At 38.8% G+C, this 16,396-nt stretch overlaps 1 protein-coding gene across 1 annotated transcript in view; it reads right to left on the bottom strand.

Annotated features, from left to right (window-relative positions):
- Lin28b (lin-28 RNA binding posttranscriptional regulator B) overlaps window positions 1-16,396 on the bottom strand; it is a 97,308-nt gene that overhangs the window by 41,539 nt on the left and 39,373 nt on the right. Inside the window, exon 3 of the mRNA XM_075944242.1 lies at window positions 945-1,129. Within this exon, the coding sequence (XP_075800357.1) occupies window positions 945-1,129 (185 nt within the window). The remainder of the gene's footprint in view (window positions 1-944; window positions 1,130-16,396) is intronic.

The raw sequence follows: 16,396 nt of genomic DNA, 5'->3' as shown, positions 1-16,396 counted from the left end.
GTATTTTGTCATAGCAACAGAAAGCCAACTGTTATAAAGTGACAAATTAGATTATGATATTATGTTTTTTAAAACTAATTTTAATGATGTTCTATTTTTTCTGTAATCAAAGTTCATATGTGCAGCAGTCAAATGTTACAAAAGATAAAAACACTAAGGTCTGTAGATATGTAATTAGAAAAGACTAAATAACATTCAGAAAGCTATCACATTTCTGCTATGTTTTGCTCTTATTATTTTGGATAGCAGTTTAAAACCAGGTACCAAAAACCTTCAATACATAGTCTTGGTCCAGATTTTCAGTAGTAAATATTTATTCTAAGGATATAATCAGACAATATCTAAAAAATGTACACATAAGAATTGATACAGTAGTGCTAATTCCAAAGCACAGAAAACAGATTCAACAGCCCTGGCAGCACTGCTTGTAAATTTTGGCAGATTCATATAGTAAGAATGCATGCAGCTGTTAATTACTGACATCCAAGAGACGGCTTAAAAACAAAACAAGACAAAACAGCATATATTTTGACTTTTGCCTGCATTTGGGATTTCAAGTGACTTTTCCTCCTAATGTCAGTTTTTTAATGTTTGAATTTTCAGAGCATGAGTAATCATTTTAAAAATAGACAAAGCAATCCGTATACTCTCACTGGAAAAAGCAAATGGAAGCAGAAAACAGAGAGAGGCATTTCTTCTGTAAGACTCTGAGCCGCTCCTCTGCCCCCCGGTCTGGGAAATGGCAGTCCTAGCAAGCACTGTTGCACACTTGATGCTAACTGCAGCTAAGCACTCTGAAGACTGTCGTTTTGACAGTCTATCCAGCTACACAGTGATACTATTTTCTTTCAACTAGACTCCATAAAATCCATAAGAAAATGATAAGGAAATTTTACAACATTTTCCAAATACAGTACACTCATAAGCCAGCCAAGTACAGTTACCTATCTCCCTTTGGTTTTCTTTTTTGCAGTGTCTTCCCTTTAGGTCTTCTTTCACTTCCTAAGCAGGGGCTCCCACCTGGGCCTGTTACCCGTATTGACTCAAGGCCTTTGGGGGATTTTTTAAATGTAAATTCCACTGGCTCTCCTTCTTTCAAGCTTCTAAATCCTTCCATGAATAGTTTGCTCTGTAAAGAGTAGGAGGGGGAGAGAGATCATGATTATCAGTGCTTTATATATCATCTGTGTAATTTTAAGGTTATCAAAGCAAGAAATTCTGTTATCCACTTTAAAAGTATAGGTTTTCTTTCATTTTATTGAAGTTTGACAAACCTTACTTTACAATGCTGGCAGTTGAAAGCCTATACCACGTTGCAGAAAGCATTTAATGATACAGAAATGTAAATGTACACATTCTTGTCCCATCCATTCTACCACAAAGGTGCTAGTATAAAGTCAGAGCAATGCTGCCGTCGTGACCTGAGCTCAGGCCCCAGGACCACATGTACACCATATTCACACACATACACACACGTGCACACACACACACATGTGCGCACGTGTCCCCAATAAGTAAATGCAGTAACACTTTAAAAAGAAGATCCTACCACATAAGCTCACACAGAGATTCATTTTATTAAAGCAACTATAGCACTGTCTGGTAAATTGTATCATCTTTAATAGCATTTTAAGTCCACTGATTAAACAAACTGTTCTAGAGTTACATAATACAGTATTATCAATATTAAGATTTCTAATTAGCTCTGGGCAGGTGGTTTTAGTGTTTCTGCCCTACCCACTGCTCACTTTGTAGTGTGCTAAATAATGCCTTTTTTCTTTTGAAAAATATATTTTGAGCTACATGTATTGATGTAAAAAACATGTGATATTGTTGTGCCTAAAAAAAAAAGAACATGTGCCTACCATAATGCCATCAACAGTTTTTCTTTTATTTTTGAGATCACATTATATTTATATCATTTTCCCCTTTCCTTTCCTCCCTCCAAGCCCTCTTATATACCCCTCTTCACTATCTTTCAAATTCTTGGCTTCTTTCTTCATTTATTGCTATTACATTTATATACCATGTGGGTGTTATATTTAGTGATATGCATATGTGCATATATGTATACACATTAATCACTAAATATAACCTGCACAGTCTGTACAGTGCCGCTCATTTGCATTTTTCAGGGATAACCATTTGGTATTGGGTCAGAAGTACAACTGTTAAAGACTCATATTTACTCTTGTAGAGATGGAGTACAGAGCAAGCCACATGATCAGAGTCACCTTCTCTACTCTGTTGTAAAGCAGAAAGTTTTCTATATGATAACTTACTGTTTTGGGAGCATTTTATACTAGAACAATTAACTTACACTAATAAAAACCTCTTCTCAATTACAAAATTATAACTGTCGGGGAGTGCGGGTGTTACAACTTTACAACTCTGGAGCTGCAAAGATGTCCTGACTTATCAGGAAGCCAGGATATACTTAGAGCGGCAACAGTACAGCTCTGGAGGGGTAGAGCTGCAATAGGACAGTTCAGCTCTGGAGGAAAAGGTGACCTGACTTGTCGGGAAGCCAGACTACCTGAATCTGGGATGCGGTGGGGGATGCTCTCCCTGCAGGATATAGCAATCCTGCTCCTCTCCTGGAGAGCCTAAACAGCTGAGCTCTGCTCTGTTCCGCTAAGGGAATGCAGTAGCAGAGCTATCAGCTTTTCTCACCCAAGATCTTACTTCTTTTGCTAACAGGCTGCTAAAGGGGAAGCCCTGCAGAAACATAGCAATCTCTTTTGGCTCCAGCAAAAACTTGTTACTTTTTCTGCTCAGCTTTGTTCAGTCCCTCTTAGGGAGCATCCAAGCAAGGTTCTTCTATTTTGCTCAACCTTGCTCAGCCCTCCTAAGGGAGCGTCTCAGCAAGGTTATTCATCTCAGTCTCCTAAGGGACATCCCAGCCAGGTTCTTCCGCCCTGGTGAATAAAGAGCATCACCCAAGACTGAGAAAGAGATTTATTTGGGAAGGAGAGTGGCTGCTTCTGTCAGGTGGGTAAAAGGCAGCTTCCAACTGAACAGCAGAGAGGCTTCTTTTAGGGGCGGAATTTTCCCAGGGAGAAGAAGTATTATTTAGTTTTCCCTGCTTAGGGATTGGTTTAATTGGTCAGGGGCAGAGATGGCTCTGATCTTAGGGCCAAACTGTGTTTCTTTCACTGGTTCTAATCTTAGGACCAGGGCATATTTCTTTCACTGGCTCTGATTCTAGGGACAAAGTGTTTCTTTGGCACTGGTTTCAGAGTCAAGGCATGTTTCTTTGGTTCTGGGTTCAGGGCTAAGGGTGTTTCTTTCCCTGGCTCAGGTCTCAGAACCATGGTGCGTTTATTTTACTGGCTTTGGGTTCAGACTCAGGGTGCTCAGTAATTGGCTGGCTTCCTGCTCCACCCTACAATAACCTGAATTTCAAATACTCCTTCACTAATTTAGTATTTCTTTTTCTGTCAAGGTGAATATGCTGATTTAAAATATAGTAAGATAACTGAGTCATTAGATTTTTTTATTTGCCTGTCTGGATTCCTTTTGTGTATTTTGCAAATCCAACTTGAAAGACCTTGCAGTTTGTAAAGAATTTTCTGAGTTTGCGTGGCAAAAGAAAGAAGCAGTCACCATCTGTTCTGCTGATGCATAAACTCAGGCACTTTGCTCTTAGTAACAATGGACCCAAAAAAGAGACTGTGCTCCACTGAACATGTCAAATGCTGCTTCTCTTTGGAACAGCCACCTTCTTATATTAGTATCAAAATTGTCCTCTCCTTCCCAACTATCTCCAGGATAAAAATCTTAACGCTGTATAATCCAGCAATGTCCTCACTTAGTTGATCAGATGTCAGAAAATCATTACTTCAGGGGCTGGAGAGGTGGCTCTTCCAAAGGTCCTGAGTTCAATTCCCAGCAACCACATGGTGGCTCACAACCATCTGTAATAAGGTCCGGTGCCCTCTTCTGGCCTGCAGGAATACATGTAGACAAAATATTGTATACCTAACAAATAAATAAATAAATATTTAAAAAAAAGGAAATCATTACTTCAAGTCCACAACCCTAAAACCATCTGCTAGGGTTTAGACATGTTTTATACCCTGCCCCCCAGTTTTCTGGAGACTGGCCCCCCTGGACTCATGCTCTCTAAAGAAACTGTGGACTGCAGTCTCTCTGACTTCCTGTTGTGGAGTGCAATCTCTCGTCCTGCTGTGCATTCCCTCCATGCTGTCTACCCACTGGACTTTTTCCACAGGCAGAAACAATGTCCCCAGTACCTGAGTGTGGACTTTGAACCTCCTGAACTGCGAACTACATAAGCCTCTTTTATGTATAAAATTTGTCTTCATTGCAGTAACAGTAAACTGGTTGCTAAATACAGTAGTACCCTTTACCCCTAGTTTGCTTTTCATAGTTTATATTACCTAAGGTAAAAGTAGTTAGAAAATACTAAATGAAAACATTCAGACATAATTGATAAAACTGAAGATGTAAATCAATTTGAGTAGTGACAAAATTCCTGGTATCCCGCATCCCAAAGAGGATGAATCATCCCTCCAGTACCCTGTGCATATACTTCCTACCTGATCATTAGTGATTCACCATCATGGTTATCAGATCAACCCACGGCTCTGCACCACTACGACTCAAGCCACCCTTCTCTAACTTAGAAAACGGTCATGGTGACAATGCAGTTATATTAGAATGGTGCTACAGAGTCATTTAAGTTAAAAGGTGAAAGGTAATGACTTAATAAGGGAATAAAAATATTCACATGGAGAGGCTTCAGGGATCAACAATGAAACAAAAATTTATCCACGACATTACTGAAAAGAAAGGGGAATTCACTGTTCCATCTCAAACTGTAGAAATTAGGCCCACAAAGCATAGTGCTTAGTGCAGACGAAAAGGACACTGAGTTTGTAAACTAGCTTAAATAATAAAACACAGCATATAGAGGATTTGGTCCACAGTGTTTCCCCTGCGTCCTCTTCCAGCACCCAATGGGTATCTTAGAATATATATTCCACATAGAAAGAAGAGTGCTCTGATGATAAATAGCTGAAATAATTATATGGTATACATAACGGCATTACTTTAAAATTTAGTACAAAGGAGACTATTCATTGTGAAAATAAAATGTACAAGAAAATAAAAAACAAGCCAGGTGGTACTAGCACACACCTTTACGCCCAGCAGCTGGGAGCCAGAGGCAAGTGAATCTCTGAGTTCTGTGAGTTCGAGGCTAGTCTGGTCTACAGAGCAAGTTCCAGAATAGGCTCCAAAGCTACAAGAAATCCTGTTTTGGAAAGAGAGAGAACCTATTTCTGGTTTTTATGACTAAAGTCTGTGTTTTCTGCTGCCTGGTGGAATGTGAGGAGGGAAAAAGCCACAACTGCAGCAGATCACCCATTTGGACAGTTCTAAGGCAGCTAGCTGTCCTTCCTCCCTGCTCAACAAATAAAGCTTTTTTATTTTAAATCAGGAGGAAAGCTAATAGTTGACTGTTAACTAGAAAGGGAAAGCTGTCTAGTCACGGCTCTCCTATGCTCAACAGTTTGTTCCTGTAACAAGCATCAGTCTGTAGTATAGTGCTGTACTTATCTATCAACGTAACTTGATTTTATTCATCATTAAGATAGGCATAGTTTCTAGTTTGCACTCAGGCATAAGGATCCCCAGATCCAGCTGGGTAGCAAGAGAGAAGACACTACCACAAGTTGTCCTCTAAACACCATATGACATGCCTACATATTACACACATACAATATAAAATTTTAAAACAAAGTTATTTTTCAAATATCACCATGCAATTAAAGAGAGAACTCTTAGAAAATATTCTCTGGTTAAATATCAAAATAGCTTAAATACAGAAGATCAAGATTTGCTGAAAGGGAGAACTATATTATTTTATCTCAAAATCTACCTTTATCCCGATCTACTGATTTTTATGAATGGCTCCATTGTTTTAGATCTATATTCTAATGTTTAGCTGCACATACGCCAGTTACTGATCTTGTGCATAATGACATCATAATCTCTCTTTTGCTCATTACATCCCTTTCATTGGATTGCCACTGTCCTATTTCAGTCCCAATATCTTCTCCTAGAATAAGTGTGTAATAGTTTCTTCCCAGATATTGCAGCCTTGAGTCCCCTCTCTGCTCCACCTGAATGTAGTCTCTGAATAACTATACGTTGTTAGTCTACACGTGTCAGTCTCATCTCAGAAGTCTATAACATGTCTTCTTAGACTGTAGGTTAAGAGCACTTACTCCTCTTGCAGAGGACCCAGATTCAGTTCCCAGCACCTACACAGCAGTTTGCAAACTCTAACTCCAGTCCTAGGATGTCCAACACTATTTTCTGGCCTTGGTCAGTACATTGATATGCATGCAGCAAAACACCGATACACATAGAATAAAAATAAATGTCTTTTAAAAAAAATGCAGTGTAACAAGTTTTAAATCTACACATATTATAATTGCAAAAGTTTTGGGGTTTAGGCTTATATTTTCATCTCTACCATTTCTTTGGACAAAACAAAAAATACTTTATATTACAGAGAATCACAACTTCTGAATAAGTAAATGAACAAAGGAGTGAAGATAATTTAGAACAAAAGGCTAACCTGTCTATAAGAATAATTCCATGCTCACAGGGGGCACATCAAATGTCAATTTACATATCAATTAGTCTATCTGTTCTGCCAATACCTTAAACAGGTATAAGAGACAACAGTCATTTCCATACCACAAACACCAGACAGGAGCAAAGAGACCAACTATGCCAGGATGCGACCAGCACCCAGCCTTCTCAGGTTCCCCCCAAAGACGACGCCCACAAATAAGCATGAAGAAGTCTTGAAAATCCACCGCCCCAATTCCTATAACTTGTGGTCCTAACCTCCCGCCTTTTTATTATAAAAAAGAGACGGGAATGTAATGATCTGTCTCTTTAAGAGACAAGCCACACCCACTCCCTCCCCACTCCCTCCCCCATCCCGAGGCAGGCAGGTCTTCCTTCCTGTTTGCAGCCTTAGTCTCTCTCCTTTCTGTCTCCCTCTGGGAGAGGCAGCTTCTGTCTCTCTCTCTCTCTCTCCCCTCTTCTCCGCCTTTCCCTTCCCCTCCATAACCCACCTAATAAATGTCCAACCTCATGCTGCATGGTGTTGCTATCTGGCTGTCTCTGGCCCATTGCTGCCACGTGGCTTGCCACCCAGGACCCTGCCTTCAGAGACCTGTGGCATGGTCTCATGGGTCCCTGCCTAGGACTGGCTGCTCTTGGGACCCCCCCTGCCCACTGCCTGCTGCCGCTGGGATTCCCGCAGCAATTTTTAATAATCTATTACAACAAGCACCTTTACCCACCTAGCATTTTCACTAGCCCTACTCCATTTTTTAAGACATTCTGAAGAGTGATGATAACTATGGACTTCCAATGAGCTCAAAAGACTATTTTAGCCACATAAAAACCAGTTTTCACTCCCTTGGATTATTACCTCATTTAGAATATGTGAACAATCAAAAAGGTATAATAAGAAAAGCAATGGAACAGAATGTTACCCCAAAACTCTAATGCCAGCATTTGGAAGCCGAGGCAGGAGAATCCTAAGTTCAAAGCAAGCATAGGACACAGGATGAGATCCAAGCCAACTTGAGCTACATAACAGCAACCCCAAAGTAAAGCAAAACAAAACAGAAAACAAAACAATAGATGAATTGAAAAGGAATTTAATAAATGCAGAATGCTGAGAATAGTGGTGTGTATCAACAATCAAAGCACTTGGAAAGTAGAAACAGGGAGATCTGGAGTTCGAAGGCATCCTCAGCAACATGTTCCAGGCCAGCCAGCACAAGAGAAACCCAATCTTAGTACAGAAAGAAACTAAAAAATTCTGGTCTTTTTTTTATTCATTAGAATACTCTCTGTATTTTAATTAGAATGCTAAATTAATTTATAATGCAATTACTTTTGCAATTAGATTTAGATATACCAACTTAATTTTCTGCTTATTCCATTTTGGGGTAACTTTTCCTTGCATAGTGATAAAATTCAAGAATTAGAAAGGAAAAGGCAGACAAGTTAGAAGCTCAATGTCTTCCTTAATTAAACTAGAACATATAAGACTGTAAAAAGAAATGAAAATGGAAAGGGGAAGAAAAAAAACACAAGCCAGAAAATCCAGGTATGAAGGTGGGTTTATCACCACCAGTCTTATATTAAAAAATATAGAAAAACATGATGAACTTTTTTAAAAAAAATGGCAGTAAAATCAACATTTTAAAAGAAATTCTTTGAAAAATAAGACAGTGTGGTAAGGTTGTATGGTTTCTATTCATGGTCCCTGGCTCATGATTCCTACAGCCATTGTTATTTCCTATGTGTTGAGAATGATATTGTTTTAGGTCTTACAACCCTAAACCTCTTCCCCTCTCTCCTGTGACTTGTTCTCCTATTCTCCACAAGGTAGATAACAGAGACTTAAAATACTCTACTCTCTATTTGCCTGGGAGCTTCCAGCCATTAAGAAAGTCTCTGGGCCGGGCGGTGATGGCGCATGCCTTTAATCCCAGCACTAGGGAGGCAGAGGCAGGCAGATCTCTGTGAGTTCGAGGCCAGCCTGGTCTACAAGAGCTAGTGCCAAAGCTACAGAGAAACCCTGTCTCGAAAAAGCAAAAAAAAAAAAAAAAAAAAAAAAAGTCTCTGACCTATCATGTCTGCAGTTAATTTCTTAATAAAGGTTTGGGATTCACACTCAGAAATGGTCCTGTCTGAGCTCCTAAAGTCCAGTTGAAGAGTGGGAGGAGTGAGAATATGAGCAAAGAGGTCAAGTTCATGGATGGGGACACCCACTGAAACAGCTTACCTGAGTTAATGGGAGCTTATCAACTTTGCCTGGACCATCATAGGACTAAGCTAGACCCTATGAATGTGGGTGACAGTTGTATGGCTGGGGCAGACTGCGGGGCCACTGGCAATGGCACCAGAATTTGTCCCTGCTGCTTGTACTGGCTTTTTGGAACCCATTCTCTTTTGGAGGGATACCTTGGTCAGCCTAGATATAGTAGGGAGGGCCTTGGTCCTTCCTTAAAGCAACATGCCTAGCACTCTTCTGGGGAGTGGATGGGAGGAGGGGAGGGAGTGGGGACTGGGCTTGGTATGTAAAATGAAAAAAGATAGTTTGTTTTCTTTAAAATAAAATAAAATGAAAAGAAGGAAAGAAATGGTCCTATCTATTTCCCCAAAGGAGGAAAACCATTAAGAATCTGAACTGGTGGGTTTTCTCACTGCAGTTTGGAAACTTTATTATATCCTTCAGTACAATAATATTCTGTACCACTGCCCATGCTTCAGTTATGTTTATGCAACAAAAACTCAAAAGAATTGGCAGGGTTTGAAAGAGTTGAACATATGGAAATTTACAAAAAGTTAACAAGAATTTATGTTTTCTACTTTCTAGAATTAACACAAGGTAAAACAGAAAAGCAATTGAAGTACAGTTCAATAAAAACTACCAGCAACCTACAATGGAAGCAAACATCCAAGACACTAAAGGAAATCTCTGAGAACTCAGCAGCGAACTCAGATTTAATAAGGAAGGACTGCATACCTGCCTTGTGGGGGAGGGGGCAACAGTGCCCACTCTCACCTTTTCTCTGCAGCCATGTGCTAGAGGTTCTGGGCTTTACAATAAATTAAAAATGGCAGCAATATTAGAAAGAAAGGAAACTTGTTTCTATTTAGCACATAATATGACTGTGTGGAACATCCCAAGGAACCTTCGAGGCAACCACTAAAAAATTAATACATAACTCGACAGGTCTGATGAATCAAGATTAATACACAAAAAACTATTGAAGTTTAAACACTAGCAGCATACAACTAAAATTTCCTATTAAATACAAGATAATTTAGAAAGTACATTGTATTATTAAATACAAGATAATTTAGAAAGTACATCTTACAGAAAAAGAAATAAGAACAGTGCTACAGCAGAACTAACAACACACAAAGATACATGATAGAATGAATTAGAAATTGTCTGCCAGGCCTCATAACACATGCCTGTAATCTCAGCACTCAGGTAACTGAGCCAGGAAGGAGGACAAATTTGAGGTCAGTCTGGCATACAGGTAAGTTACAGGGCAGCCAAGCCTATGCAGGGAGACCCTTTTTCAACGACAACAAACACTCTCTCTGACATGTGTAAGTGTATACTACAACAATATTAAGCTGTTAACTCTGGGTAGTTAGCTTGAGCTATAAATTCAACAAAATCCCAAACATAAGCCTAACAGATTATTTGGTTAAGGAAAAAACTGATAAGTTAAGGGCTGTTACAAGAGGACAAAGAAATGGCTCAGTAAGTAAAGATGCCTGCTGCCAAGCCTGAGTTTGTCTGCAGGACCTATACAGGGGAAGGAGTCATTCTTCTCCTCTGACCTCCACACAAGTATTGTAAAAACAGTGAACACCGCCCTTCCCTCACTAAATAAATAAAGTGTAATTTAAATATTTTTAAATAAAATGCTGGTTCTCAAACTCAAACAAAGGGCCTAAAGAACACACAGAGAAATTTCCATACAATAACAATAAACATTCATCATTAGAACAGAAAACATTTCGAGGACTTCATATCAGCTCTCATTTCTGATCCTAACACAGTAAAGCTAGAAATCAGACACAGAGGGGTTTGAAACTGTTCATGTAGATGGATACTAAATGATTTTCTCCTGAGCAACCATAGAAGGAATGCTCATAGCAGCCAGAGCCAAAAACACAACCCAGAAAGTGCACAATATTACATTTCAAAAAAAAAGCAAAACAAACCACAAATTAGGAGAGAAATAACAAAAATCAGAATAGAAACAGGTCAAATAGATTTTTTAGTTAGTAAAACAAAAAATATTCTTCAAAAAAAAATGAGCAAACTCAAACTTTAAAAATCGGAATGAAAAGGGATGCATCAAAACTGAACATAGAAATGCAAATGATGATTACAGATCACGATGAACAATGCTGACAAATTTTATGTTACTGGGAGAGCAGGATTGGCCCTAGGACTCCACACGTGCCAAGCATGTGCTAGTTAGTAAGCTGCATTCCCAGTCCTCTTCCCACACTGGGCTTGAGTTTTTTTATTCTGCCATAATCTCTGAATAGCTGGGGTTACAGGCATGCACCATCAGGCCTACCGATGTCAACAAATTTACCAACTAAGAAGAAAAGAAGAAACTCCTAGACATCTTACCAAAGAAACAGAAAACCTAACACACCAAAGACAAGTAATGAAAAATCAGCAATAAAAAGTCTCCTATCAGAGGAAACTTTAAAACCAAACAGTTCTAATACTAACTATCCAATATTTTAAAAGAAGAACCTATGCCATTTTGTCTTAACACTCAATCAAGTGTGGCTACCCTGGTACCCAAACCAAACAAGAATACAATTTAAAAAGGAAGTTACTAGTCAATATCCCTAATAAACACAGATATAAAAAATCTGTAACAAAATTCTAGCAAAAAAACAAACAAACAAATTGACCAACACATCAAAAGGATCACTCACCATAATAAAACAGGATTTAACACCAGTATGCAAGAAGGGTTCAGTGTAGCCAAATCAGTAGGCACAATGTAAGAAGGGCTCAACATAGTAAAATCAATAAGCACAATAGACCATATCAACAGATTGGAAGAAAAAAAAACACAATTGTCTCAATAGAATGCAGAAAAGGCAACTGACTAAATTCAACATGATAAAAATGCTGAACAAAACTATAGAAGGAACATACTTTAACAAGTAAAAGTCATTTCTAATAAGCCAACAGGTAACATTATACCAAACTGGAGAAAGCTAAATGTGGCCTCAGTAAGAAACAAAACAAGACCAGGACATCTACTTTCATCACTTTGATTCAATACCTACTGAGAGTCCTAGTCAGAATAATTTGACAAGAGAAAGAAAAGATGGAAGGAAGAGAAAGTCAAATCAACACTTTGAAGATTACATAATCTGATCTATGGAAAACTCCAAAGAATTTATGAAAAAACTTTTCATAAGAACTACTCAGAGACGCGGCGGAGCGGCGGCGGCCAGACGCGGCGGAGCGGCGGAGCGACACCGCATTCAGGAAGAGGCTTTGGGAGACCAGCGCAGCAGCAGACACAAGCGGCAGGGTCAGGCAGGCAATAAGGAGAGCAGATCGCCCTACTACAATCAAATCAAAGAGGTAGGCCTTTGGTTGGCCAGTTCACTGGCAAACGGGGAGCCTGGTCCTGTCCTGAAGACCCTTCTGAGGGGTGAGAGGGTTCTTGGCCTGCGGCAGGAACCAGGAAACAGAGCGAGGGCATTTTGTAAGGGGAGCCCTGGGCCAGCAGGGAAACCTGATCTGGTTTTTAAAAGACCCATTAGATAGGATTAATAGGAGGAGATGGGCAGACGCCAAGGCAAGATCTCACCCAATAATATGAAAAAAAACATGAAAACACCAGAACCCAAGGATCTTACAACAGAAGTATTTGAACAATCTAACACAGAAGAAGTGGAAAAAATTGACTTTATGAACGCAATAGAGTCCCTTAAACAACATGTAAAAAATGCCCTTATAGAAATGGATGAGAAGTATAACAAAAAATTTGAAGAAATGAGTAAATATGTACATGATACCCTGGGAAACCAAGATAAAACGATCAAACAGGTAATGGAAACAGTTCAAGAATTGAAAACTGAAATGAAGGCAAGGAAGAAAATACAAACTGAGGACCAGCCGGATATGGAAAATCTAGGCCAACGAGCAGAGTCTACAGAAACAAGCATAATCAATAGAATACAAGAGATAGAAGAAAGAATCTCAGATGCTGAGGACACCATAGAGAAAATAAACGAACAGATCAAAGAAAACAGCAAAGCCAACAAATTCTCAACACAAAACATTCAGGAAATATGGGACACAATAAAAAAACCAAACTTAAGAATAATAGGTATAGATGAAGGAGAAGAGTCACAGCTCAAAGGCCCAGAAAATATATTCAACAAAATTATGGAAGAAAACTTTCCCAACTTAAAGAAAGATATTCATTTAAATATTCAAGAAGCATACAGAACACCAAACAGACTGGATCAAAGAAAAACATCTCCTCGCCATATAATAATCAAAACACAAAATATACAGGTTAAAGAAAGAATATTAAGAGCTGCAAAGGAAAAAGGGCAAGTAACTTATAAAGGTAAACCGATCAGACTTACACCTGACTTCTCTATGGAAACTATGAAAGCCAGAAGGTCCTGGATAGATGTTCTGCAGAAGCTAAGAGACCATGGATGCAAACCCAAACTACTATACCCAGCCAAGCTATCGTTCATTATCAATGGAGAAAACAAGACATTCCAGGATAAGAATAAATTTAAACAATACGTAGCCACAAATCCAGCCCTACAGAAAGTAATAGAAGAAAAATCGCAACCCAAGGAATCCAACACTGCCAACACTGCCTACAATAACTCAGGCATCTAGTGACCCTTCACCAGCACATCTCAAAGAAGGGAGACACACAATCTCTACGACCAAAAGCAAAAAGAATAGCCGGAGTAAACAACCACTGGTCATTAATATCACTTAATATTAATGGGCTCAATTCACCTATAAAAAGGCACAGGCTAAAAGATTGGATACGAAAACAGGATCCAACATTCTGCTGTTTGCAAGAAACACATCTCAACCACAAACACAGGCACCTACTCAGAGTAAAGGGTTGGGAAAAGGTGTTTCAAGCAAATGGTCCTAAGAAAAAAGCAGGTGTGGTCATATTAATTTCTAACAAAACTGACTTCAAACTAAAATCAATCAGAAGAGACCGAGATGGTCACTTTATACTCATAACAGGAACAATTCATCAGGATGACGTCTCAATTCTGAATATCTACGCCCCCAATATAAAAGCACCTACTTATGTAAAAGAAATATTACTAGAACTCAAAGCAGACATCAAACCACACACACTAGTAGTAGGAGACTTCAACACACCTCTCTCTCCAAGGGACAGGTCAATCAGACAGAAACCTAATAGAGAATTAAGAGAATTATTGGAGGTAATGAAGCAAATGGACTTAACAGACATCTATAGAACATTCCACCCAAATAGGAAAGAATATACCTTCTTCTCTGCAGCTCATGGAACCTTCTCAAAAATTGACCACATACTTGGAAACAAAGGAAACCTCCACAGATACAAAAAAATATCAGTGTCCACCTGTGTCCTATCTGATCACCACGGATTAAAGTTAGAAGGCAACAACAATGCTACCCACAGAAAGCCGACAAACTCATGGAAACTGAACTGTCAACTACTGAACCACACCTGGGTCAAGGAAGAAATTAAGAAAGAAATTAAAGTCTTCCTTGAATTTAATGAAAATAAAGAGACAACATACTCAAACCTATGGGACACAATGAAAGCAGTGCTAAGAGGAAAGTTCATAGCACTAAGTGCCCACTTAAAGAAAACGGAAAATGCATACATTGGGGACTTAACAACACACCTGAAAGCTTTAGAAAAAAAAGAAGCAGACGCGCCCAGGAGAAGTAGAAGATTGGAAATAATAAAACTGAGGGCCGAAATCAACAAAATAGAAACACAGAAAACAGTCCAAAGAATCAATGAAACAAAAAGCTGGTTCTTGGAGAAAGTCAACAAGATCGACAAACCCCTATCCAAACTAATTAAACGACAGAGAGAGAACATGCAAACAAATAAGATCAGAAATGAAAAGGGGGACACAACCACAGACACAGAGGAAATTCAGAGAATCATTAGATCTTACTACAAAAGCCTGTATAACACAAAACTGGAAAATATAAAAGAAATGGACACTTTTTTAGATAAATACCATATACCAAAGTTAAACCAGGACCAGGTGAACAATCTAAACAGATCTGTTAGTCACGAAGAATTAGAAGAGGTTATCAAAAACCTCCCTACCAAAAAAAGCCCAGGACCAGATGGTTTCAATGCGGAATTCTACCAGAACTTCCAAGAAGACCTAATACCTATACTCCTTAATGTATTCAACAATATAGAAACAGAAGGGTCATTACCAAACTCCTTCTATGAAGCTACAGTTACTTTGATACAAAAACCACACAAAGACTCAACCAGGAAAGAGAATTACAGGCCAATCTCACTCATGAACATCGACGTAAAAATCCTCAACAAAATACTGGCAAACCGAATCCAAGAACACATTAGAAAAATTATCCATTATGATCAAGTAGGCTTCATCCCAGAGATGCAGGGCTGGTTCAACATACGAAAATCTATCAATGTAATCCACCATATAAATAAACTGAAAGAAAAAAATCATATGATCATTTCATTAGATGCTGAAAAAGCATTTGACAAAGTTCAACACCCCTTCATGATAAAGGTCTTGGAGAGAATAGGGATACAAGGATCCTACCTAAATATAATAAAAGCTATTTACAGCAAGCCAACAGCTAACATTAAATTGAACGGAGAAAAACTCAAAGCCATCCCACTAACCAGGAACACGACAAGGATGTCCACTCTCTCCATACCTCTTCAATATAGTGCTTGAAGTTCTAGCAATAGCAATAAGACAACATAAGGAGATCAAGGGGATTTGTATTGTAGAGGAAGAAGTTAAGCTTTCGTTATTTGCAGATGATATGATAGGATACATAAGTGACCCCAAAAATTCTACCAAAGAACCCCTACAGCTGATAAACACCTTTAGTAATGTGGCAGGATACAAGATCAACTCCAAAAAATCAGTTGCCTTCCTTTACACTAAGGATAAGGAAACAGAGAGGGAAATCAGAGAAGCATCACCTTTCACGATAGCCACAAATAGCATAAAATATCTAGGGGTAACCCTGACCAAGGAAGTGAAAGACCTATTCGACAAGAACTATAAGTCTTTGAAGAAAGAAATTGAAGAAGACACCAGAAAATGGAAGGATCTCCCTTGCTCTTGGATTGGGAGGATCAACATAGTAAAAATGGCAATTCTACCAAAAGCAATCTATAGATTCAATGCAATCCCCATCAAAATCCCATCAAAATTCTTCACAGATCTGGAGAAGACAATAATCAACTTTATATGGAGGAACAAAAAACCCAGGATAGCCAGAACAATCTTAAATAAAGGATTGTCTGGAGGCATTACCATCCCTGATTTCAAACTCTATTATAGAGCTACAGTATTGAAAACAGCCTGGTATTGGCATAAAAACAGAGAAGTCGACCAATGGAATCGAATAGAAGACCCTGACTTTAACCCACAAACCTATGAGCACCTGATTTTCGATAAAGGAGCTAAAAGTATACAATGGAAAAAAGACAGCATTTTCAACAAATTGTGCTGGCAAAACTGGATGTCAATCTGTAAAAGA

This window comes from Microtus pennsylvanicus, chromosome 1 (genome assembly GCF_037038515.1).
Source record: "Microtus pennsylvanicus isolate mMicPen1 chromosome 1, mMicPen1.hap1, whole genome shotgun sequence".
Lineage (NCBI taxonomy): Eukaryota > Metazoa > Chordata > Mammalia > Rodentia > Cricetidae > Microtus > Microtus pennsylvanicus.
The sequence above is the reverse complement of the archived record's forward strand: the minus strand, read 5'-3'. Positions and strand labels throughout refer to the sequence as shown.